The 26,216-nt window shown below is 36.2% G+C and overlaps 3 protein-coding genes across 7 annotated transcripts; 1 reads left to right on the forward strand and 2 right to left on the reverse strand.

The window, feature by feature from the left end:
• Positions 1-1,026: 1,026 nt before the first annotated feature.
• Positions 1,027-24,212, forward strand: LOC141460463 (uncharacterized). The gene is made up of 25 exons (XM_074140460.1): positions 1,027-1,179; positions 2,079-2,231; positions 2,707-2,830; positions 3,613-3,715; positions 4,534-4,608; positions 5,029-5,189; positions 5,559-5,709; positions 5,797-6,012; positions 13,026-13,280; positions 13,366-13,577; positions 14,190-14,344; positions 15,196-15,205; positions 15,365-15,423; positions 16,665-16,808; positions 18,281-18,403; positions 19,029-19,143; positions 19,215-19,416; positions 20,132-20,292; positions 20,373-20,517; positions 20,597-20,696; positions 20,772-20,973; positions 21,969-22,219; positions 22,333-22,555; positions 23,624-23,742; positions 23,839-24,212. Exons 1-25 carry the CDS (start codon positions 1,118-1,120, stop codon positions 23,990-23,992), a joined length of 3,675 nt encoding a protein of 1,224 aa, XP_073996561.1. The 5' UTR covers positions 1,027-1,117; the 3' UTR covers positions 23,993-24,212.
• LOC141461179 (uncharacterized) lies at positions 6,833-11,868 on the reverse strand. 5 transcript variants are annotated; one of them, XM_074141971.1, is made up of 4 exons: positions 11,532-11,868; positions 8,588-8,856; positions 7,826-8,042; positions 6,833-7,112 (listed from the first exon to the last, which is right to left on the reverse strand). In XM_074141971.1, exons 3-4 carry the CDS (start codon positions 7,994-7,996, stop codon positions 6,909-6,911), a joined length of 375 nt encoding a protein of 124 aa, XP_073998072.1. In that variant the 5' UTR covers positions 7,997-8,042; positions 8,588-8,856; positions 11,532-11,868; the 3' UTR covers positions 6,833-6,908. The 5 variants fall into 5 exon arrangements, with proteins under 5 accessions (XP_073998072.1, XP_073998074.1, XP_073998073.1 ...); XM_074141973.1 differs by having other exon boundaries at positions 8,579-8,856; XM_074141972.1 differs by having other exon boundaries at positions 8,546-8,856.
• LOC141461180 (RING-box protein 1A) lies at positions 24,059-25,978 on the reverse strand. The gene is made up of 4 exons (XM_074141975.1): positions 25,795-25,978; positions 24,928-25,077; positions 24,757-24,842; positions 24,059-24,363 (listed from the first exon to the last, which is right to left on the reverse strand). The coding sequence occupies exons 1-4, from the start codon at positions 25,882-25,884 to the stop codon at positions 24,351-24,353; spliced, it is 339 nt and encodes a 112-aa protein (XP_073998076.1). The 5' UTR covers positions 25,885-25,978; the 3' UTR covers positions 24,059-24,350.
• Positions 25,979-26,216: the final 238 nt, after the last annotated feature.

Raw genomic sequence — 26,216 nt, forward strand, 5'->3', positions numbered from 1 at the left:
TTATCAAATGCTTTTATGGTCAGCTAAGTGACTATATAAGGCTCAATTATATCTCTGTAGCAACGCAAAGAGGTAATAGTTTGAAGGAAGATCTGGCTGTCTGCAGCCCTGGTAGACTGCTCGCCTACAGGGTACAACTCTAGAGCCGGCAGTAAGTGAGGTTTACAGAAAATTGAGTTTGCGCCTCCCAGGGTGCCCGGACCGTCCCTACAGGCTCGGTAATTGGCATTTTACACCGGAGCCGTGCAGAAGAGGCGGGCCAGCTTAGGCGACTCTCTACCCCCATCCTCTCCATCTCCCTTTTTTTCCTTATTACCTCCATATCCCTCATTATTACTCTTGGAATTTTTATGTTCACATTAAGTTTCATTTTAATATTCTGACTAACCTAATTCACACTGCATTCTTCCCACTCAATTGATGGCCGCCACAAAAATCCGGATATTCCTCTTTCTCCGACCACCGTCACATTCTCTCCCTTTTGTTACTTCCTCTGACAGGAGTAATGAGAAATATTGCGATCGCGCCAAGTTTTCTAAATTGAGTATTTCTGACTCAAGATAAAAAAAAAGGCTAAAAATGGACTGTACGAAAAATGTTAGAAAAAGGAGAAATTGCAGAATATAAAAACCTGTACAACAACGCAACATACTTTGTTATAAATTCACAAAATAAACAATTGGTCCGGGAATCGAACCTATTACCACAACACATCCCCGATTTGATTCCACCTTGGGTTCAATCCGTAACTTAACTTTAGTTAGAATCCATTGTTTTCTTTAATTTATGATACGATTTTCTTTAAACATGTCCTTCCGTTGCACGCATTTAGATCTTTAACTTTTCTTCGTAAATTTTCCAAGAAGAATATAAATTAGGAATAGTGGGTGTCGGCTTGCTTTTAAAAAATCATTTAAGAGTAATGTACGACCCTATCATTCGATGTTATACATGCTTAATTCCAAATTGGAAAGAAATGAATTTTGTGTTGTGGTAGAACTGGCGAGGTGTGAATGGAGGCGCAATTATCTCTAATTATTAGAGGGACACTAATTGGTGAGGGGGAGACAGGCATTGAAATCTCGTACTGGCCGCTTTACTGCTCAAACTCATAGTCATGGAGCTGGTTGCTGACTCTGCTGACCCTGCTGACCAGAGGCTGCATCATTCTTGCGCCAGGTCCATCTTTCTTCATTTCTCAACATTTCCACTAACTGTGTTACTTCTTTATAACAGTGCGTAAAGCAAAGCTTTTTCAAATTTCAGTTCTGACCTAATCAAGTGCGCGGCGAAGATCTTAGAGTGTCGGTCAATATATCGAAAAGTAGGGTAGGATATCATTCAATAAAAATTGCATGACCAATCAGAGAGATGGATCCAGTACGTTCGTTTAGGGAACCGTTCACGGTGAATGTAATTGCAAATAACCTGCGATATTGGCAGTATGAAGCGAGAAATATTGATGATTCGCCGGCGGAATCGTAAAGAATAAAATTTAGAATCAAGTTCGGATTAAAACATCCACTTAATGGTACCGCTGACGGCAAATAGTCTTACGATTGTGTGAACCATCATTTCCTGGCAATACTCCCTTTCAAGTTGAGAGGAACAATATGTGCCAGCATACTGTTTTTCTTAGGCTCCCCTTTAGGAAAGTATTTTGGTACAACGTGCGACCGCATTAACTGCCCGCAATAACGGAGTTTTGTTATAGGTTTTAAGTTTTACTGCCGACATGGCCTTAGGATTTCGCAAACGTAATTCATAAGTTATTTGGCTTTAAAATTAAGTGTACGGGGAAATAATACCATTTATGGCTAAATTATTGAGGTTTATTGCCCCAGGGATCTCCTAATCTTCTGGTAGTACACGGAGCGGTCTTTCCTCCAAGTGTTTGCAATGGTGCCTTGCGATAAGCTAAAAGGGCACTTCTAATATTTCAAAAACTTTGCTGTAAAAATATCATTACTGCTGATCTCGGTACTTTAGGCATCAGCCAAGAGATATTTTACCAAATCCTAAAATATTACATAACAGGTTATTATAGATTTGCTAACTTGATAAGCGGTGTGTTACAGTGTGAACGTTGCTGACTCAGCCAGCCGAAGGGAATCAAAAGCAGGAACAGCTCTTAGACGAGCATCCGCCGTTCTTGGTAAGTTACTGACCACGCCACGCAGTGCAGAAGATAGTGACTATCTGGGACAGGACAGAGAGACTCAGCAGACAAGGTACGCACTGTAAGATCGTGGCCAGTTTCAAACATGACTTTCTTCTTATAAAATGTTCTAGTTGCAGCAGTTGTTTTATTTTCCTCCTTTTCTCAACAGGATTTAGCAATGTTAGTTTTGGATTTACCAATCCTGATCTTTATTTTTTAGCATAAAAACATCTTGGTCAGCTCTCTCTGGAAATTAGGTTCCTCTAAATAAGAGAATAACATTTTAGAGCTTCCTTTCAGTTGTGGCTTCAGTGGCTCCTCTGATTTAACAGCGATTCCCTCCACAAAGCTCAAAGAAAACTCAGAGAATATTCTAGTAACAGCACCATTCCGGTGGCTTTCATAACTATCCCTGAAGTAGACCGACTAAACCTTTCCCTAACTCCCTCCCTAGGCAAACTTATCCCTAAATGTCAAGTTACACTGAAAATTAAATTTCAAGCTCCGCCAGTTAGGCATTAAATTTACTTTCTATTTTGGAACAGCAGATATGACGGAGGATTGAGTACCATCCTGTCTGGTCTGTACTGTAAGACTCTAGTGCTCCTGGGTCTTGTGCTGCCGATAACAGAAGTTCTCACCGAGGTCATCAGCCCTAGTTACTATCAGGTAAACTAAACTGCAGCTTCTTTCTTAACTCAATGCAGCAAGAATCAGTGTTTAGCCTTTCCTTAAATTAACTCTGAAAATTGCAATGCGACTAAGTTAATATCGAAAGAATGAATATCATTCTTACGACATTCCCTTAACCCTTCGACTTCCAATACTACCTTCTTTCACTACTAAGGGAGGGTATCTTCGATTTCGCTGGATATTGTGCCAATTTATGCATTATATTTTAATTCACCTCTTACTGCCTTGTGAACGGATAAATATTATTCTTAGAAATATCTCGACATGTGCTATTCGAAACAAAACTTGTTAAATATAGTTTACGAACGAATATTGACTTAGAAATAATATTTTAGAGACGCTAATAACCATAGATGTCGATGCGCTGGAAAAAAACACATGTTAGTTAAGTGGAATTCACACGTAATCTAGAAAGAAAAAGTTTCCATCATTTTGCACATCATTGCACCACTCGGCTGAGATTAGCTTCGAACACATTTTAGTTATATCTGAAGGGCTACACTGCTTTTTGTTACCTTCTGCTCTTGTCTATAACTTTTTATGCTTTCCTTCCTAAACACGTGTCTAACACTTTTCTTATGTTTAAATATAGTTTTACGTTAATTGTCAATTGCTCATTATGAGAAACCCAAGCCCAAGCTCTGCCCACAACAATACCGCTCAAATTTTGCACGTAATAACTGCTAATTGCGTTTGAAAATATTCCCAAAAACAAACTTTGTAGTTAATTAGAGAGAGCACAATGGGTCTTTGTGCAGGTGTTCTACATATACCTTTGCAGCGCTGGTCTGCTCTTCATGGTCTGGGTTTACTTCAGCGTGGTACGCTACAGAACAGTGCTCAGGATCCTCAGCTCATACAGTAAGTAATAGCTTAAGCAGATGCAGCCTGCGTGAGTTCGCCTGACAACCAAGCTACTAGCCAGATACTATCACCATAACACCATAGCTAATCGTCAACTAAAAATTACTTTTTTTAAAGAGGGTACTTTCTGTACCAGAGCTCTGTACTGAAGATCAGCCGAGATTTTTCATCTACATATCTCTTTGCCAACTTTGTTTTGAATACGTATATGCCAAAAATAGTTGTTTTACGGTCGGTTAAAATTTTAAATTTGCCTTATTTCGATGATATATTAGTATTAATTTTTGATTCAAGTACTGAAAATTAATGTATATTTATTTGAGAAATTATTTGTTATCAGGAACTTTGGATTTTATTAATAAGGTCATACCTGCGCTGCTCCACCTTTTCTTCGTGTACATAGGGTACCCAGCCTTGTACTGTTTCGTCTTTGAGATGATTGTTGCTGTTGTGGGCGCGTGTACCGATTCATAAAACTATCGCCTGCTTCCAATTAGTGGTCAGGTTGAAGATATGATTGATGATCTCTGTTCCTTGGGCCGCTGAAGTTCTGGATTCTTACAGCTGTAAAAGCTTTCTCAACGCAATGAGAATAACTTCACATTACATCACATTACTATCACTTCTGTTCTCTAAAATGACTAGTATTCTTTTAAAATAGTTTTACAGTCGTTTCTCGTATTTTTGTTCTGTTTGAATCACTTAAATTAGCACCAGATCTTCGAATAAACTGCAAATTATTAACAATAATAGGAGTTTTCCTTAAAAGTAAGTGATATTAATATCTGTAAATGAGTTTGAGAGGTTGTTTCTAGGAAGAGAGATGCAGTTGCGTCATGCGACTTCCAACCATCGCTATGGCAGTTTTTATCTTCGGCTGGGCGCTATAGGTAAGTACTAATCACTCATTATTCTCTCAGTCACTTTTTAAAACTCTGCCTCTAATGACAAAGAAATTATATTTAGGGCGTCTTTGTTGTTTAAACATATGCTGTGAGACCACAAAACTCTTTTGCATTTACTGAAATGAGGCAAATTTTATTTATTCTTTAAACTTTTGATGAAATTATTTTGAAAAGTTATTTTCGAAAAATTTACTTGTGCTTATAGTTTGACTAGCAGTATCTGAGTCTTTCATATCCTTTTTTATTTTCTCTTACTAGGCCAACTAGTAGAATAAGTCTATTTCTGGTGTTTGCTGGCTAAGCTATACTCCAAAGTTATACTAGTTGGTGATCTTATCTCCGAGAATGCACATGCTCTCTTCAGTTTACTCTTTTGACTTTATTATATGGATCTATTTGCTTTAGGATTCGGAGTGGGCTCAATGGTGTACTGCGGATTAGAGTTCGGAGAGCTGCTAGAAGCACGGGAGAAGGCTGAATGCCGCCAGTGGAATGCCCTAATTGTCCCGCTCTCTAGGATGACACTTACCATCGCCCAGATTCAGTTCATCTTCCTCAACAGTCAGGTAGCAATGACCCTCTTCTTTTGATTCTAATTCTAAACTTAAATCTCTGTAAGCACTTTCACTATGCCAAATAATTTGTACATACGTACATATTGCCTCTTTCATCCTGTCCAGTTCTTCCTTGGCCCATATTGGTTTTCCTACTTTAGTTAGTATCCTTTTAGCATATTAACTTCCTTTGTAACCTACCCTCTGAGCATATCAACTGAGTCTTTGACTTCTACTTTTACTTTATCTTAGTTGGTAAAAGAGGAAGTACTGAGATCATGAGATGAAATTGATTAAGTGAGGGGGAAAACCCAACTGAAACCGGATAAATTTTAGAATATAATTGATTAATGGAGTTGTAACAGCAGTTGTTGATTGTAGAATATAGACATGTGCAGACAGAGAGTCGTATGCAAGTTCGGTCTGATGCACTTGGTCGCAACCAACATCTGCGAATGGCTGAGCATTATCGCACAGGAGACCAAACATGAAATTACACATTTCCGCAATTCGCACAATTACACTGATTTTGGTTAGTTTCATAAATGTTCTAATTTATTCTGTCTCTCCTTAATTTTTTAAAAATGATCAGCCTTTTCTATTTTCGACATTTTATCAGAGACTAAGGGGAACAATTCTGGCCGCCGGGAAGACTGCGGAGGCGGCAGCGTGATGGGCAGTCTGGTGGAGGATGCAGCGCCCGTCTTGTACCCCTGCACCATCGAGTACAGTCTAATCTGCGCCGTCATCATGTACCAGATGTGGCGGGATATGGGCGCGCGGCAACACCCAGCCTTCTTAGTCCGTCAGTCGCACGTTGAAACTTGTTCATCTAGTAAGTGTCACTGCTTGAAAATATTCCTCATTATATTGTCGTGAATTGGTTACTAACCCCTGTTGTCAACCCTAAGCAAGATCACTTTGGAGCCCCAACCATTAAACTTTGTAACGGAGGTAAAACCCATCTAAGCCTATCACTTTCATTTGAAAGATTTTGAATGTTTCATTTTAAAGAACTTCTTGAATTTATGATTTTATTTTACTTTCAAAAATAGTTCATCCAAGGCAGAATAATTAAGCTCATAATGGCGTAATAGTAATTTCAATTATCATTTCAAATTTGTTTAATCGATTGTTAATTGTTTGATATAATTATTTTACTTTATTAGATTTAAATTTTCATCATTAATGCAATATTTTTTTTTAACTAAATCGATCCATAAGCAAATACATTTGTACATAAATAAATTGCTACATCGGCGCCAATTTTATAAATGAAATATTTCGTGAGTAGCGTATTGGAGGTATTGTATATCCCGTCGACCGACTAAAGAATAAATTTTGAAACAAAATTATTCTTTAACTCCAAAACTTACAATTCTGATAAAAATTAGACAAAAGAAACCTACAAAATTTTGCAGTAGATCTAAAAATCGATATTTGTTTAGGGCAATGGGAATAAAATAAAGCTTCCGAAATTCACAAGATTAATGAGTATCGATGTTGCGGCACCTAAAAGTTTAGGTTACATTAAATGAGAACTATCAAGTGAAATTCACAATGAGGTGAGAGAACATCCTCTTCTCCTAATGACTGGCTCCAACAAACCAGCAACCAAACTGGCATTGAGCAATAAGAAACAATCAATAATCTAATTCTGTTAGTGAAATAGTTTTATTATGTAAACTAGAAAGGCGCCAAATTATAATGATGACAATCTGATCCAAAGGCTTAGGTTTGTTGCCTGCGCGCGTCTTCGCTGTCCGCTGACAGATCGTCCGTTCTATTGAGCTGCTCAGACATCGTGCCCGCACTGAGCACATTGTAGTCAGAAACTGACTCCTGCCGTCCCAGCAACTGTGGCATGTTGCTGGTTGAAGCGTCAGCAGCTTCCAACAGCGGTATTCTCTTGATCTCGTTGGCCAGTTCTTCCATCTGCAATCACAGTTTCAGTTTTTATCAGTTATTTGTAAAATTACCCTCATTAGCGATATAATCTAGCAATGAAAAACTATTAAGAACGCATTTGAACTTTATAGTTGCTTAAGAGAGCATACTGGTGCAGCAAGCCCAGTTGCAGGACTAAGATACTCGAAGTGATCCGCGCAGTAAGCAATATAAGTTACAGCTAAGTTCGTTGAATGAATATTATTTTTTTTTTTATTTTTTAATGGTTTAAGGCGCGTCTACATCTAAGGTTATTGGCGCCCGGATAGCTAATCCCTTCCCTTCGTTGAAATTAAGAAATAATTATATCGATAACGATCTTAAGAAATAATTTATATCACAAGAGAATACATCAGCTGTTTCTGCATTTAAACTTCCCGGAAGCGGCCACCAAATGCAAACCTTTTGTACCAATTTCTGGCCCGACGTTACGCATGATTCCAGCGCTTCATTTTAATTAATTTTTGTGTTCAAATAAATTTTGAATGCTAGATGTTATATAATGTAATTTAAATAGCGCCAACTGGAGAGCGGCAACACCGAGCAGGACTGACTGACAGAAACTGGTTAAGGAGGCCGAGACTCAGCAATGAGTTGTAGCGCCGTTGGATGATGATGATAATGATGTAATTAAGAAACTTTGCAGTAGCAAGTAAGGAAGCTCCCTATTCGCTGAAGGACATTGAGAGTGAAGGACTTACTTGTTTCTTGATTTCATTCATTTTGGATCTTAACTCTTCTTTTTCATCAATGGTAGCCTTCAGCTTCACTTGGATCGCCCTCAAATCACTCTCCTTGTCGACTACAAGTTGCTGCAGTTCGGAAATGGTCAATAATTGTTTACTTCGCTCCTCACTTGGCAACGCACACATCTTCAACTCTTCGTCCTCTGACCACTCTCTAATAGCTGCTTCTTACCTACATAACAGTTCAAACAGTGTGTTATATTATATATAAGTAGCACATTTTCAATGGCAAGAGTAGAATTTTTATCTGAGAATGCGAGATGAGATCAGTATTTCCGAGAACCGTTGGGTGCAGACTCCTTCTAAACGGATTGTGATCTAAATGTCGGAGGTTTGAAGAAAGTTTGTAAGTTAGAGCTTTAAGAATCTGGAGAGAGAAGTCACGAGAGGGGGCTGCCGAAAGCTTTCCTACTGCTAATAGTTTTAGAAAGTCAGACTGCTGTGAATAATCCACAAGAGTGTTACTCACATTAAAAGCACATTAGTTTGTACAGAAATTCTTGTAATAGCTACAATTCTGAAGAACATGACTATTCTGGCTATTAACATTTTCTTATTTAAATCATTCAATATTATTTCCTAATATGAATACGTATTTTTGTAACAAAACAAAACTTTTTCATCCTTATCAAGATTAGAAAAGAAATGATCACTTTGACCGGATATTAAAGCTACCTTCTCACTAGATCTGATTGATAGAAGTTAGACCTAGTTTACCCTCTAGCAGATTTACTCTTCTTCAGAAGATGAGGAAGAAGAGGCGGAACTCTCGGCGCTCTCTGACTGCTCTTCTTCTGACTCTTCCGACGAAGACTGTGACTTCTTCTTTCTTTTGGGTGCCTTTTTGCTCACTGTCTTCTCCTTTCCGACTTCCTTCTTCTTCTTTGCCACAATCCGGGCTTTCCTCTTAGTTTTCAAAGCCGCAGGCTTGTTTCGAGAAATGGACCGAGAGCGTACTCCAGAACGAATCTTGTTTGTGGTCGAACCTAAAACAAACCCAACTGCTATTTTAACATTTTTCCCTCAGAATTAACTTACCTCTTCACCAGCAAAAAATTCATCTTAATGAGAGTGGATGCTGTGGGAATAGAAAGTAAGATATGGATGATGCTTCCCTTAGCTGCCTTCGTTTTGCTACTGAGAGGGATCTGGCCGACTTTAATACCATATCTTGGGTTTAGTAAATTGTACGAAATGGACCGAGCAATCAGGATTCTCAGTGATTACATTTTTAGCAAACGCCAAATCTACAACTAGAGCATTGCAGTTACATCAACTCGACTGAGTTCACACCAGATGCTAAGAATTCCCGAACAGGCGCTTAGATTAGATTAAACTTTGTGTCACACACACTCGAGTTGATGTAAATAATTAATAATTTTCCTCAATAAATTTTATTTCCATCGTTTTTCCAGGAAGTTTCTTTTAGCAATGTTTGAAGAGAATTATTAAATTATATTTATAACTTTATTTAATTTATGATTTTTAAGTATTAGTAAAGCGTAAATAAATTTTGGGACTTAGGGCCCTGAGAAATGCAGTTACGTTCAAGTGGCTTCAAGTGGAAGCGATTGTTATTATTGAAACTGATAGCCGACAAGTTAATTTAATCTTTTAGTAGCCGATGTCTATAATATTTCTCAAGTTATTGATCTTGATCTTGGCCTAAAAAATCAATTTTGCTAAAAAAAAAAGGGCTAGAGTTTGGAGAGGTAGATCCGAAAGATGGAAAAAAAGATAGGAGTAAATCTAAAAAACTGAAAAGAGCACCAAGTTTTCTGCACCTTTTTGTTTTCCTGGTCTTTAACTCACAATAGGCCAGGCGCTAAAACTGATTCAAAAATCTCTTAACGTTGTATTACCGGTGATAACTCAAAAGTTTGTCGAATCGATATAGCAACAGAAAGTAAAAACGGAGATGATCTATTTTATCCAAGTTCTAAAAGAACGTCAGAATTTTCTAATACGTGCAGTTCTCATTAGAAACACTTACAAGGCATTATTAATAAATGTCTACTCTTTATTAATTAAGTTCAGACATTGAGAAAACTTGACTACTTGACTATTTGCCACCTCTTTAAACTATCACAATTTAAGAAATTCCAATCTTTCTGAATCCTTATTGATTAATTTTGAAACGTGCCAAGTATCAATACGTTACAAAGCAGCGCAGTATCGCAAATTAAATCAAGATTAATCGCGACAACTTTAAGGGGTCAACTAATTTTTGTAAATGTGAAAACTAGAAAAAAAAACTAAAAGTTTTGAATTGATTTATCTATATAATAATAATGTGAGAAGCCAATTTATTATGAATATGTTAGTAACTTACAGATTTCCAGGGTAACCAGGAAAGGAACAAATTTAGCTTTAATGCAGTTTTTTAAAGGAATTAATTCTTACAGCAACATATGGCACTTAAAACCGCTGTTTAATTCGCTTAAACAAAATACAACTATATTTGTAAACTTAAAAAAAATTGCCATCACTTGGCAGCTATATTTTTGTAATTCAACTAGTCCTGAAGTCCTCTGAATTCGTAAAAGGAAGTTAATGAACAAGGGTGTTCGAAATAGAGGAATGATTTTCCTACAAAAAGGGGACCACAGTCTTCTTTAAGCTTCTAATTTCCTCCACGCACATTTAATGAGGGCCTCGACCAACATTTATTTTTGGAAATATTTGAGCAGGAAAATGTATTCTAGGGGGTGCTAATAATAGTGGCAATGCCTGCCCTTGTTATTCACCAGTTCTTTGTGCAAGCTCACCACTTTCTTGACCAACCCTTAAGCCCTACCGGACGGATTAAGTTACTCGAGTATCAAAAAAAGGAATCTTGGGCTTTTCTATCAACTTAGAATACAAATAGTATGCATAGTCAAGTATAATTTTATTTCTACTTTTACATTTCTCAGACCCCGAATATCACAGACATAATTTATGTGACGGTTTGTAAACCTGTTCATTACTCTTGAGTGAAATTTTAAAGGTACAATATGTAACTTAAATTAATTAAATGTTTTTCAATCTATTTATATGTACGAGTATAGATACGCTAAATTGAACTACAGGGCAGCAACAAGAGATTTACATGAATTCAATATCAATACAAGTTTTAATGGAGAAATCTTTTCGAGTCTCCTTTGAGAAAATAAGAACAAAGTACCAATTGTTCCGTAAAACAACATTTTCCGGTCAAATGACTTTTAATCTCAGTCTTACACTTGGGTCCCTTCAAAAATCCGTACCATTTTTTATGTTTGGGTGTTCATATATCCACAAATTAGGGTTACTAATATTAATAATGGGGATTGGTCTTCTTATGCCCTTCCCCATTCACCTCCTCATATTCCTTACTCTTCCGGGTGTCAGTGCCATCACTGGACTTTCATCCCAACGAACATAACCAAACCCCTCTTTCTATCGAACCCGTAAATGTTCGGATCACTATTTCTGTATTATTTCGTCTTTTTCAATTTTCATTTTCATATCACAATGCTAGAAAAGAATAGCCCTCTTATACCTATTGCACTTCGAGAGAACTCTAAACTCTCCTCACAGCTTCTAGAAATTTATTGAAATCGTAAGAGGAGAGACTGCTCTGCCACAAATATTCTGAATCTAAATGACTGACGCTAAAAAAGATTAAGGGAATACCAACCTTCCACCTTGGCAGCGGTGGTCCTGGGTACGCTCAGTTTCCTAGCCTTGAGCGTGGTGCTCTTCTTCTTGTTCTCTTCCATCCTGAGTCTGGCTGCTTTGTTCAAAGAGAACTGGAAATGTTCATCGGACGACATAAGTGATGCTGCACACAGCTAAACTCTCCGTGTTAAGTCTGTTGGTTAGTCTGTAGACTGTTATATGTATTTCTTTGAGAAATACATTTTGTTATTTCAATGAATTTTGTTGGGTGTGTAAATTTAATATTGTTTTATTTAATGAAACGAACTAATAATTTCGAAAGTTACATGTTTCCGCGATACACACATGTTAAATGTTTCTGTTTTGTTTTATTATTTAGTAAATAACATGTTCATGGCCAACTGAATCTTACTTCGCTTTTGCATTTCTATAACTGCTAAACAAAGTCTAAAGTACTTAGTCAGGACGCTTCCAGCGATCATGGGACCCCTCAATAAATTATGTCAAATTTTTATCTTTTTAGTTCATAGACAGATAAAGTTAAAACAAAAGTTTAAAGAATTGGCTAAACGTTTTTTTCTAATAAAAAATAAATAACGGTCCAAGTACTAAGGTTATTAAAGTTGGTAGTTAGGCGTTAAGCCTATCTAAAAAAATAAGCTATTATTTTACGAAGGCTATTTCTTTAGATAGTGAATTAAGATTTGCAATAATTTACTTTACTAAGATTCTCGGGATTCTAACTTGTACTCCGAGTTGGTATTCAGCACTCAGCATTTAATTATTACTAACATTGTTCAGGGTGCGTCCCACCGAAGTGACCCTAGAGAAAGCCTTCGCCATCCTTTCTTTTAATGTCTTAATACAAATTTCCCACAAAAATTTAATAATATTTGAATAGATAAAGCTGTTTGGACTGTACTATATGTATTGTACATATTTGTCAAGTTTGAAAAAATTAAATCCAAGGAAGCAAATATCTCAGAAAGTTGAAGAATCCATTTAGTATTTGGTGGTACTTTTGGTAGCCTTTCCAATTTCCTTCAAGCTAGGCATTTCAGCGAGATGAGGAGTGTCCTTTATAATATACTGAGCGTAGAACATCCATTTTACTGAAATATTTAGTTAAGATTGGAAGCCCACTCATCCTTCCTGTAAAGTTTCAGCTTCCTGTAATAATTCGTTTTGAAAGGTTCGCGCACATATCTACTGAGAGGGAGGGGTTTAGTTATGTGGTTAGCGTATTGGATTTCCACGCGGAGATCCCGGGTTTGAATCCAGCTGCTGGCTCTTAGATTTTCTCTTCCTAGGAGCTTCTCTTCCTTAGAAACTTCTTACAGCTCAGTCCGGTGATGGAAATTATTGTCTGTAACGAGAGCACACTGTCCGGAGTCATATAAACAAATTGTCATCTCTGGAAAATCTTCTCAGCCTGAAAAAAAATCACCAAATTATTTATTGGCTGAATCTCCAAGAAATAAAATTAATTAAATCAACATTGTGTGAATTACAGGAAGTGGACAGAATGTCCCATCCGATGTGCTGATATTAGACTGTGCCAACGCTAACAAGGGTCTTCTGGCCGGAACTGGTGTCATAATTCTGACATCAGCGTCGTTAATCTTGTATCTCTTATCTAGTGGAAGGCAGTACTTGCACGCTCTGGAAGCCGTGGATACTTGGGAACTGATGCTGCATATACTCTCGTTGGTCACTGTAATTCTCGCATCACTCAAACTTAAGGGAGCCACATACCACGACCGAAAAGGTCAATTGCCATGTACCAATATGATGCGTTCTCGTGTGTGTGGTAAACAGTATGTTATTAAATAAGGATGTGAACATTTTTGCAGGAGTTATGTGCTTAGACACGTGGTTACTGATGATTGGTGAATGCGGGGTGACTCTGCACTGCCTTTTCAAGATGACGGCCGTCTGGGTGGCGGGAGAGGGCACCTTAGGGGGCCAACTGGCGGCGCTCGCTCAGGCACTCGTCCAAACCGTCTTCATCGCCCATTTCTGCGGTCGCCGAGCTCGCGGAAGTGCTAAGCCGGCCAGGCAACTGGCAAGTAACACTGGGGTGTCACGATACTCTTTGCCTCTTTTGCATTCTTGCTGAAATAAATATTTAAAAATAACATATGCCAGTTTATTTTCAAAGTATAATAGTAGTTATAGTCATTGATCACTTCAGCCTATCTTTGTGTCACTATTTCAATTCATCTTCGGTAATATGAAATTTATTTGCAGATAAACAATTTAGAATAAATCGGCTTTCACCTCAGATTCCGTAGTAATGAATAAATAAATGAATCATGGGTTACAACTTATTAAATGTTAAGTGCGAAGAAACTAAGCCTGGGCTCCAAGCAGAAAGAGGAAGAAGTACTTCAAACTTCAGCTTATTAATTTTGGAGGCATTCCGTCGTATTTCCACTTTTCTCTAGAAATAACTGTAAGTGAAAATTATGGGATAAATATTTCAAAGAAAAGTTCTGATGCAAAAATGAGGTGAAGGCGCTTTATGAACTAAAAACCGAAACAAATACCGGCCAAGAACTTGTCTTTTCGAGTGTTTACGAGATTTGAAAAATTTTGGGCATATCTCTTTTGATACGAAAATGATACCTGCAATTTCGAACATTTGACACCGAAAGTAAGGTTTCTCTTATTGCAGATCACATTTCTGTTGTTGTGTAACGCCGGACTCTGGAGCATCAATACTCTGGTGCGCAACAAGATCGCCTCGGACGAAGGGTCACTCCGTTTCTACGGTCCGTGGGGCTGGATTGCTATGTCTAGGATAGCCATGCCGCTGAGTATATTCTACAGGTAATGTATACCAGTGGAAAGAAAGTCATATCAGAAATAAAATAAAGTTGGGTAAAGTTGAGGAGTTGAGTATGGATTAGTTAGTGATTGATTGTGCTCGCTGATCAAGTAGCGAATCAACCCAATATCTAGAGCAGTGTAAGCATTAGTCTTATTTCTAGGTTCCACTCCAGCATCTGTATGTTCGAGATCTGGAAGAACATGTACAAACCTGGCCGCAGTGGAAGACTGCAGACTGCACAACCACAACTGGAGGCCGCCATATAGTTCAGCAGTCGTGTGTGTACAATACGTCGTAATTACCACTTTTTACAAATATGTATAGAAGTGAACCTACCTGCTGTAGTAAAATTAAGCGGCGTCATGCAAATATCCACGTGCTATTTAATGTTATACCTTAGGTTTTGTTTTGCTTGTCATTGTTGTTAGTAGCGCCATCTTGGCTTTAACACCTCTAGGATGAGGATTCAGGTCGTTTCTAAAGAGGATCTTCCCTAATGTAATAAAGTAATGCGGTAGCTTGATCCGAGATAAAATTATGTTTCCTAAACTGTATCTGGTGTGTAATGGAAAACTACCATTTGGTAATTATTTAAAGTGGTCTGGGATGTAAAAAATAATACGTTATTTAGACTTAATCCTTGTCCAGTTTCTTGTTAGCTATCCCTTTTTAATTTATGCTTTATCGCCTCAATTTAAAGAACTGTTTAGTAATTTTTTTTTTAATTTTTGAAGTAGACTGTGTTTTTTCTAAACGGTTCAAAAAAATTTGGAGAGGTAATTCAAACCTGGATCTACCCAGTGTTAATCAAAATTTATTTCATCTTAAAATCCAATCCTCCTAAAAATAGTGCGCATATGGTATATATTGTATTAAGTGTAAAATATTATTGTCATTAGAATGGAATATTACACAACTTTGACACCTTTGTGTTAATTGTAAAAAACGATCTATGTATATTAGAATGACAAGAAACTGTTAAGGTTATTACTTTATTCTCCTTGTCATATTTCTTTCAGTTTTTCCTTGTCCTGGCAGCTATGTGGAAACATGACGAGGTGTTACCATCTTCAAAGAGGTAAGAATTTACAGTATTTTGATCATTTATTCTAGATTCCAGATATTTAAGTAGAATTCACGATACATTGTGAGACTTATAATACAGACCATTTATTTCAAGTGAGATTGCTTCATTGTGAATCGCCAGCAGCATACAGATCAGCTGTAACAAAATCTTTGTACTAACCGCCCTCCAATTGTTTTTTCTTAAAATGAAGAGGGTATTCTTTGTAATGTTCCTCTTCCAAGTTTTAAGCATTTTCGTGGCCACCTCCCCTAGATTGAAGCAAACGGAGCAATTGCCCTGGGATCAAGAGACTAAAGAAATTATTTTTCAGTATTAAGTCTTTTTGCTTCCTAATGTGTTAAGTTAAACTAAAATGGAAACTTAAAAAACTAAAGCAGTAAACGTAAATCACAGACTTAGATCTAGCATTGAAATCAAGCGAAAAACGAAATTAAATAGAATTTACTTTTGTGAGAGGGAGACAATTTGAGCTATAAACGTTGCTAAGCATAAATGATTTATTAATATTCTAGTAGCCATGGTATGGGTATCCATGAAAAACTCTCTGTGCTACGAATTGATTTCTTAGACATGATAATCCTAAAACTTGTTTGTGTTTAAACTGAACTTTTGAACTTCAAGAGGCGTTTGCCAAATGTACGCATACACCCACAAGGGCATTCAACAAGGAAAACCTTAGGGAAGGAATTATCTCAGGTGCTAGCGTACTGGATCCCTAAGCGTAGAACTCGGGATCGAATACATCTGCTGGCCCCTAGATTTTCTCTTTCTAGAAGTTTCTCGTTGTCAGGAGGCAGGCAGAGCACTGAAAAAAGCTTGAGCAACAATGACACCAGATGTTCACGTGATTTAAAATAAAGAAAGATGCCTTCAAAAGAGTTCTAACGGGACACGAAAAATGTTCTCTCGCTATAGAAAATACTTAAAATATCGATGGTATGTATTGAGCTGTAAGAAGATATTAGAAAAAAAAAAGTACCGAAGGATGGGCTGGACTCGAACCCGGAATCTTCGCTTACAAGTTCAGTGCACTGCTCAGTTAATTATTCTTTAATTAATGGTGACTTACTTTTGTGGTTCTTTGCTTTTCTTGGTATTTACAACAACGTCTTCGACATCTGGCATTTTACGAACCGGAACATATTAATCCTTCAATGAGTTTATTCATTTTTAATTCTTTTACCATTTTATGAAATGTCAGATGGGTACCTCAGTAGTGAAACTTGTTACAGAGGATCTGTTTCATCATTTGCAAATAATATCGAACTGGCAACAATCAAGGAAAAAGAGAGAGAAAACCAAGAACTGCAACCAAATTTGGAACCCAACATCAAAGAAATCCCTCTTTTGGGCAAAGTAAAAAAAACTAAGATAGGGTTAGTTTCCATAATACATTATTACTTTACTGTATTGCTAAAATTAATTTGTTTATTCATTATCAAAAAGCATAATTTTCTTAAAAATGAATTGGGTTTGCAGAGATTTGGAATTTTTAGAACTTCCATACACTCGACAAACCCAAATTTTATAATAATAATAATTATTATTATTATATCTGTGAGTCTTCCGTCCAACTGGTGGTACTCCCCAATAGGTGTCGTGACGTAGGCCAAAATAGATCTTGGCTTTGCGATCCGCGCCCCTTACTACTCGGCTAACGTGGCATCATAAGAACTTTTTATCTCAAGTAACCAAAATAATTAACCTTTATTTCTCACAATTAGTTTATTTGATAATTTGTGTACATGAAATAATGTCTAAAATTTGTTTCCGATATTTTATAAAATAATAAGAAATAATCTCCTTAACAAAAACTTACAGTTTAAAAAGTTAAGTATAGGGGTTGATTAAACGCCAAAAGGTAAACAAATCAGCAAGCACCCTTTATTAATATTCCTCCCCCATTTGAGATACAGCATCGAGACCCTTACATAAAAGTTATACAGGCACATCTACAGAAAAGTTCGAATCGAAAGACATCTCATTCATGAAAATAGGTTCGCGGGATTAGGCGCTACGTTGTTTACAAAAAGGTAACAAGAAGAAGAAGACCGATTTTTGAAAATGCCTTTTTTGCTTATTTTCAGCAACTTTTTTCTCGTAATCTGTTAAATCTGGGTTTTTACAAAAAAAAATACAGTTATAATGGAGGACTTGCCCTATATTTTAAAGGAAATTTGGGAATTTTATCTTTTATAGATAGTTGGGTGTTTTTCAACGTTACACTATTTTCGTGCAGTTTTTGACGATCAACCCATATACAACTGCCCTACCGGACAGTTTTAATAAAAAGTCTTAATAAGCAATTTTTAATAAAATTACTAAAGTGTTCCACTAAATTCATGCGACAGATGTATTCACACGCTGAAGAGTCATCGAAAGAATATATCATTTTACATAATGATTTCCTTTTAATTTGAAGCATTTCATAGCGTTAATGTTTTGCTTTACTTCTATACAAACTCCTACAACTTCACTAACTACAAAAGTAGTAATAACAATTTTATTGATCATTTTATTTTTTATTTATTTATTTTTGTTACATATTGGTTTATTCGTCGGTATACTCGATTGCTATGGAAGAAGACACTTCCTCCGCACTAGTTAAACGGTTATGTACAGCTATTATTTATAACAGATGCGTGATGTAGCCAAATTTCCATACGTCGGGTTTAAAGGAATGCGTTGCTAATTGACAACGCACAAACAAGATGTAAATCAAAAAACAAAAAAATTCAAATGTGAAGTAGAATGTTTTAAGGCCTGTTTTCTGCACGAGGCGGCTAAAGGCTGCTCAATACATTGATTGAAGATTTCTTTTTAAAAGATGTTTCTTTGTCTTGATTAGATTGGGCTCAAACACCTCTCTGGCATTGACGTACAAGAATATTAGAAAAGGAAGGTCTTACTCTCTGCCGTTCATCCAGAGAAATGCACCCTTTCGACGTAGTGAATCCACCGTGATCCAAATGTTAGTATCCTCCAGAATTGTTATTTGATAGTTAAAGTTAAAAATTTAGAATTGAGAAAATATTTTCGCTCAAGTCACTTTCTTCTTCTACAATTTTCTATTGAAAAAATTGCTTTTGAATGTTTTTATATTTGCCAAACATTACCCACAGAGTTCTTGAAATTCCTTTCGATAACCTTGTCGCTTATCTCGCTAATTCCATAAATTCCTGCAACCTGTAATCCTTCGGTCGGCTACCTTTAATCCGGTACCATCCCAGACAACCCTCCCAGGCGATTAAAATGCTCAAAGCTTCGCGATTTCCATTTTTCAGGCGAAGAGTACAATTAGCTTAGCAGGAAGGAAGTATTACTAGTCGGAGAGTATATGTGCGCGAATGTACTGTTCAGTTACTGTAAAATAAAAATAAAAAACGCTTTAAAACTAAGGAAAATATTTGCAGTCATTCATAGGAGCCATTGTTATCTAAACAACTGCCGTCCGCTCACTTCTGTACAGTTTCTTCCTAGAAACAGGAAATTTTAGAAGGGAACCAATAAATCCGAACCACCTTTTGTAACTGCACTGAAAATTAGAATCAGTTTATAATTTTCTTTTGATTTGAATTTGGGATACTGTTGCGCAGGGATACGATGACCACAGTTCTATCGGCCATGTACTGCAATATACTTGCCATCCTTGGCGTGGTATTCCCTATTGTGGAGTTCTTCTCTTCTGCACCGTCTTCGCCTTATTATCAAGTCAGATTATTTCTCACATAGATATGGAGTTTAAATTAATGAAAATTACTTATATTTTATTTATTATTCAGATATACCATTTGTACTTATATACGGTCAGTCTGCTGTATCTGGGTATAGTGTATTCACGACTGCTGAAACAAAGAACTGTGGACACGGTGATTAAAAAAGAAGTAGGTGAAAGTTGTGAAGCACAAACGCTGTCTGTCGATAAACCAACCAACCGACTTCACTTACGCTACGGCAGCTTCTACCTTAGGATGGGCGCCATAGGTAAGAACTGTTTCCAAAACTTATTCTTAAATTTAAAAAAATGCTAGCCTGATGAATTGTTTCTTTAGCCTTCCTTAACGTAAGGCATTTTGCAACGTAAATAAACATGGGTTAGGCGTGTCTTCACCTCTTCCTGGTGACCATCGGCGCACAACACGGTGGCGCCCAGATAGCTGAAGGAGCCAACCATTTAGGAATCTTATGAGTAGTAGTTGCGTTCAATTACGAAATGAATGCAACCCTTCATGTTTATATTAGCCTTACCATAAAACTAGGGGCGAGAAAGAGAAAAAAGAAGAAATCTAGACGAACTGGAAGGCTATTTGATGTTTTCGCTTTTTTTCATCTTTATTTTCTATTTAAAGGTTACCCATTATGTTTATCTTCGCCCTGGCCATAAAAGTAGAAGATAGAGAAGAGAAAAGTAGAAATCTAAAAGAAATGGAAGCCAAATTGGTTTTTCCCCTGTAATTTACCTTTCATTTACCATTCAAAGGCAACCCTCTGTTTTCTCTGTCATCTACTTATATGGCCAGGGCCAAAACCAAATGGCCAGTGTTTTAAATTATTTTTACCCTTGGGTTAGAGGGCTAGAATTCTTCATATTTTTAGGATGATTTAAATTTGCCATGTAGTTTAATTTCCGAGATTTTAGCTTCTCTCCTTAGAAAAACTTTTCCCACCTCAAGATAAACATAAGAATTTTACTTTGTAGGTTTTGGAATTGCAAGTATAGTATATACAGGACTGGAGTTGGGTCAGTATTTTGAATTGACTGGGGCCTTAAATTGTAGTCATTTATTGATAGCGGTCACTCCGGCAACTCGAATGGCCTTCATTGTCATCCAGCTGCAGTTCATATTTGTCAGCAACAAGGTTTGTTTAATCGCTTTTAGAAAACTAGTAGATTGCCTATAAAGATGTTACTGTGTTTAATACATTGTTTCATTGGGTAGCAGAAAATTTTGACCAATTTTAGACTGATCTCTAAATTTGGCTTGATGCACATGATCGGTGCGAACGTGTGTGTTTGGATGTCTGCACTGGTGCAAGAGACCAGACTTGAGATACTGGGCTACTCTAACTTATCCATCGTGACAGGTACTGTACAATCCTTAATCCAAAAAGGCAAAATAATCTTTGACACATGCTTCTTTTAAATTGAATTAGTTATTTTCAGTTCGGACACCAATATATTCTCGAGCTTTAGCTGAACTGGATTTAGTCTCTAAACTAGCCAATCACTCAGCCATGAACAGGTCTGCCGCTTCAATTGGACGGTCAGCTTGTTGATTTGAAAATGCTTAATTCTTTGTCGCCTTAAAAATCATAGTTTTCTTTTTATTTGTGTGCAGAGCTCTACTGCTCAGGCCCCAAGAACTGCTTGAATGTCGCAAAGCAAATATTATGAGTCGATTAAGCAATACTGCTGCTCCATTCCTTTATCCGTGCATCGTAGAATACACTCTCATTTGTACAGTAATTCTTTATGCTTTATGGAACAACATCTGCGGCAAAAATCAATTGCTAAGGCATAACAGTGCTTATGGCAATAAGGTAATTGATGAATTCAATTATTTGAATGTATTTCTTATTTGCAGTTTTAGAAAAAAAAAAAATCTGTTATTGCTCACGTGTTATATCAAATTGGCCTTACCTTATAAGCGCTCTTAACAGAAAATAGAGAATAAATAATAAAGTAGAGAATAAATCTGGTTATGTTAATGAACATACAGTAAACCCGGAAATATCGCGATCATGTAGTTTTTTTAAGTATTTACACCGGAAATCTTTTCCTTGACAATTTCCATTCAGGATTCTTTTAGGAGGAGGGTTGTGGCAGGTTTCCCTCTAAAGAGTCATTTCATCGGAATACATATGTTAACAATGTCTCTTATCAAATTAAGAACTAAAGAAATTATATATTTTTAAATATCAAATTTCAAGAAATTCGTTTGATGAAGATACGGTAAACCCGGATATCTCGTTAAAGATATGTTGCGGTTGACCGATTTACTTTCACTTAATCAAGTATAACTTTACTAATTTTCATTTTTGTTAATAGTCTTAATGATTTTTTTTTACACCTGCTACAAACTTGTGGATCAATAGGCATAGCTATTTAATGAGAGTTCTTCAGCGTGGAGGGTTGAAGTTCTAATCTCCTCTGAAGGCCAATTCCAAGCCATGTCTTTATGAATGTATAAGATACCAAGTTGGAGAAAATCTACCCATCGAAAGGACATTTTTTAACTTTCTAGTTTGTGGTTTTCTTTGAACTGAAACATAACTATTTTGGTTTGAACACTTTTGCTCAGGCAATATTGATTTTAGTGGTTTTATTAGGAAGCTGTGAGAACATGCTCCCTTAAATAGAATCATGTTAAAATAGTAATGAGTGCTTAATGTTTCTTGTCGACCATCTTTTTACAAAAAAAATATGCATATCAAGAAAATTTGTTGTGAATTATTATAAAAGAAAGTAGAGTGTGTTTACACTGATATGTTTTTGCCTAACCTAATTCCTTTAATTAATGTTATACATATTGCAGAGTCCTAAACCAATAAATGGTTACACTTCGCAACATTTCACTGTGGACTGTGCCAACTCTCACAAGGGACTATTCGCTAGTATTCTGGTACTGGTGGTCACCATCATCAGTTTAATTATGTTCTTGGTGCTGATCAAAGAGAAAGAGTATCGGCGGGCAGCCGAGTTTCAGGTAAACCTCTGGGAACTAATGCTCTACACATTGTGCACCCTCAGCACCGTGTTGGCCATGTTCAACATCAGAAAGCTGAAGTAAGCATCCATTGCCCTAACTACGCTTTTGGGAACATAACCCATTTTCTAGCCTGTTGATGAACCATGTTCAAAAACTGGCTGGCATTAAAAGAGTTTAATGTGGGCCGCAGATACGAACCAAACCGACACCTAGAGCTTGACACAGTGCTGTTGATGTTGGCGCAGACAGGACTCTACATATACTTTGCTTTCTCCCTGCTGGCCGGCTACCTCACCCAGCAGATCTTCAAACAGCCTGTAGTGTTCCTCACATCACTAGTTGGTCTAATACAATCCTCCCTGCAAACTCTCTTCATTGTGGATGCATGGTGGAGAAAGTGTTCGACTCCACAGGTACACATATAAGTAAACTAATCTTGGAAGGAAACAAATTTAAGACAATTGTTGAGAAGAGTTCAGAGCCAGCAGCTGTTATTATTGCGTGAGCCAGCATATGCAGTAAGATGAATGAAATCTGAAAACTTCGCTATTTGTAGAGGAAGTATTGAATTATAAAATTCTTCCAATTAAGAGACATGGAGAAAACTAAATAAACTGTTAAACATTCCTACAACAATTCAGATGAATCCTTGATTCTTCTTAATGACATTTACATTTTTTTAAATTTCAAGTTAATGATTTTTACAGCTAAGTAATGATATCTTAGACTTGACATAAGTTCTATAAAATTCAATCATCTTACCTCTTACAATTAGCATCACTGACAAACAGCCTTTGATACACCTCGATCTATAAGAAACATTTTTCCATTAGAAATAAGCTATTCCTGAATAGATGCGTGACTTAAATTCAATTAGTTTAAATATCTTGGAACTCTAGTAAGAGTAAAACTCCCAATCCTGACTTTTCAGTAGTCTGAGAAGTCTGGCATAAAGCGCCTGGCTAAGTATGAAGTCATGATTTTCTTTTTTAGGCAAGCTATTTCACACCTGATCTCTAAAGATCTTTCTTGCTACAACAGAGGAATTAAAATACTGGCACAAAAATGAACTGAAGTGATTAATAACAATGGTTAATATTTTGAATAATGAAGTAGCTTTTTACTCATTAAATCCTAATTGAAGTAAAACATTCTAAAAGCAAGCACTGGTTACTCCTTAGCAATAACATTTCTGTACCGTTAATTCTAGTACCTATCACTATGTAAAATTCCTCAATCAGAGATAGTATTTGTGAAGAAACGCTGTGAGTGGAGATCAAAACTTACTGAAACTGTCTTGATGGAAAGCGGTCAGAATTTTCAGAACATGAAACTTGTTAGCATTCTTAATTTGACTTCCACTAAATGCAGCAATTGAAGGTGTGTTCTGCAGCTTTTAAACCATTCCCTTGTAGAATTGGACAATGTTTAGGGAGCCGTCGAGCACCTCAATAATGAGAGAATTCCTGTGCCAATAACAGATAGCCATTGCTAAGCCGGGCAGACAGCTCATCACTTTCTTGTTGCTCTCCAACATAGCCATGTGGGCGATCAACCATCTTGAGAACGCACGACCCGATCTACACCCCATGGAACTAGAGTAAATTTAGCTTTAAAGTATTCATTTATATTTATATTTAGATTCTTAGTAACACATAATAATGGTTATTAAATACTTTGTTTTTCTTGTTACTAGTTTCTATGGAGTTTGGACTTGGACAATTATCACTCACATTTCCATGCCTTTGGCAGTGTTCTACCGATTCCATTCCAGCGTCTGTTTCTGTGAGATATGGAAGAGTGCGTACAAGAGTGTCACACGTGACAACTGTGACCAAACTAACCATTAGTTTCTTTACCGATTTTCAGTGTTCTTTCAACATTTAAACTTATTCTTACAATAAATTCTAACATCATCCTATTCTTGACGTTTATTTCGTTTGTTTTTATTAAACATTAATATTAAAAACAAAAAATATAAAGATAGTTATTTATTACAAACATGTTTGAATTATGAAAAGCATTGTAATAAAAAGAATCTTGAACAATATATAGTAGTACATAAATTTTTAAATGTTATTGAATTTATTTATTAAAAAAAAAGAGAAAAACAAATCCAAAATGTTCAAGGAATATAAAGGCTAGGAGATGAAGTGCTGAAGCAGAAAGTGTAGCCTGCAGCTTTGTTGTTCCGAGGACGTCTTCATTTCAATGGCCATACCTGAGGTCAAAACTTGAGGTTAGCAACATTTACATTGGACAATCGGTACAGAGAACAGGAGATGATATAGAAATTAGTCATATATTATTGGAACTGGAAAACCGGCGCGTGATCATCGTTACTCACTAGATTTCGTCCATCTTTAGCATCTTGTTTAAGATTTAGCTCTCTTAATAGTAAGAGGAAGCTTACCCACTGACAGAAATTGCCATTAATCGATTTTTCTTGAAAAAGTTTCCTAATCAATGTTACAACATTCCTTGATTTACAAATCTTGCTAAGTGCTATGCAACGAAGAGTTTACAATTCCTAGTTTGTGGAATATTTCAAGTTTGAAAACAATTACAGGTACATAAATAATAAATCCAAAGTAAGGATTAATATGAAACTTACTTTTGGAATTCCCACTCTCTGTTGTCCAAGGGGCACACTTGGCGAGTCTTCAGCCATCGAGATATACAATGGAAATGGAAAGCGTGCTGGAAAATGTGGATTTGTAATTTAGTTTACTATGATACATAAAAAAATTGACATGCTAAATATTCAAACATAAACAAAGCTTACATTACAAACGCCCCAGGCTACTGTACATTCTTCACTCGTAGCGGAGGCTTGATTCGCTTGACATTCAATGCACAAATCCATTATATGATTTCGACAAATTGCACAGTTATCTACTACAATGTCCCATGCCCACAGGGCTACTGCATTCCACTGAAATGCAAATGATTTTGTTCTTAACTCATTTTCTTTTATTGACAACACAACACTATTTTTAAAGTTTTTTATCTAATTAGAATCTAGTTAATGCGTTGTAGTTTTAAAACTACAGTAATGGTGTATGATTTAAACATGACTTTAAGATATACATATCTGCAAATTTAAATTTCTGTAAAAAAAGAGGTGTTCAAAAGATTAAATGTGCAAAACTGATACTGCTTTTACCAAAACGTTGGAACATTCAAAAAGTAATTATGCAGAGAGGATGCGTCTTACAAATGCGTCATTTTTTTCACTAAAAGAATTAATTAGTTGGAACTCTTCAGAAATTTTCTTTCGAATCAGCGTCATATTCTGATTTCCCTAAAGATTTATAGAAACATTTAATGTATTTAGCTTAAATTGTCTTTAGCCAGTCCTTAAGAATATTAAATAAGACAACTATTTTAAATAATATGATTTTAAATCGCAAAAACTGGCAATGACTATCACATTAATGACTTAGCTAAAATGTGACTTCACCCCCAGCTATGATAACGTACATTTTTCCTAGGTAGAAAGAAATTAAAACTTGGCCAGCGTTAGCATTAACTTATTATGCCTTGAGTATGAATAAATTAATTTAAGAGTAGATAAAGTAATTCATATTTATCCATTGGAGGTTATAACTTGCTAGGTTATATCTATTGCTAAAAACAACTTAGTTTTTACCTTCTTAACTTCAAATCTTTTCTTTTCACCTTTCCCACTACAAGTAGGAACTTCAGCCTCTTCGTCATCTACATCCATCGCAGATGCCATTTTCGGACCTTTAACAAATCACGAAATAACATACACTAGGTGCCCGAAGTACCTCGCTTCAATAGCACCACTACACTAACTGCTAAACAGCTCAACACTGAAGTACTAAACTTATCCTTAAAAATATTAACAATAAAAAATAAATTGAACAAAATTAATTATATTAATTAATTTGTGATAATGATTATAAAAGCTATTCTGTAAAATAAAATAAATGTAATTTACATATATATACCTCTAACTTTCCATAAATAATTTTGCATTGGAATTTTATAAGTTCCCATGATTAAATTTTATAATTTTATTAGTTTTCCTTATTAATTTGATTGGAT

Source organism: Rhodnius prolixus, unplaced genomic scaffold (assembly GCF_049639745.1).
Source record: "Rhodnius prolixus isolate KJV_2025 unplaced genomic scaffold, Rpr scaffold_6, whole genome shotgun sequence".
NCBI lineage: Eukaryota > Metazoa > Arthropoda > Insecta > Hemiptera > Reduviidae > Rhodnius > Rhodnius prolixus.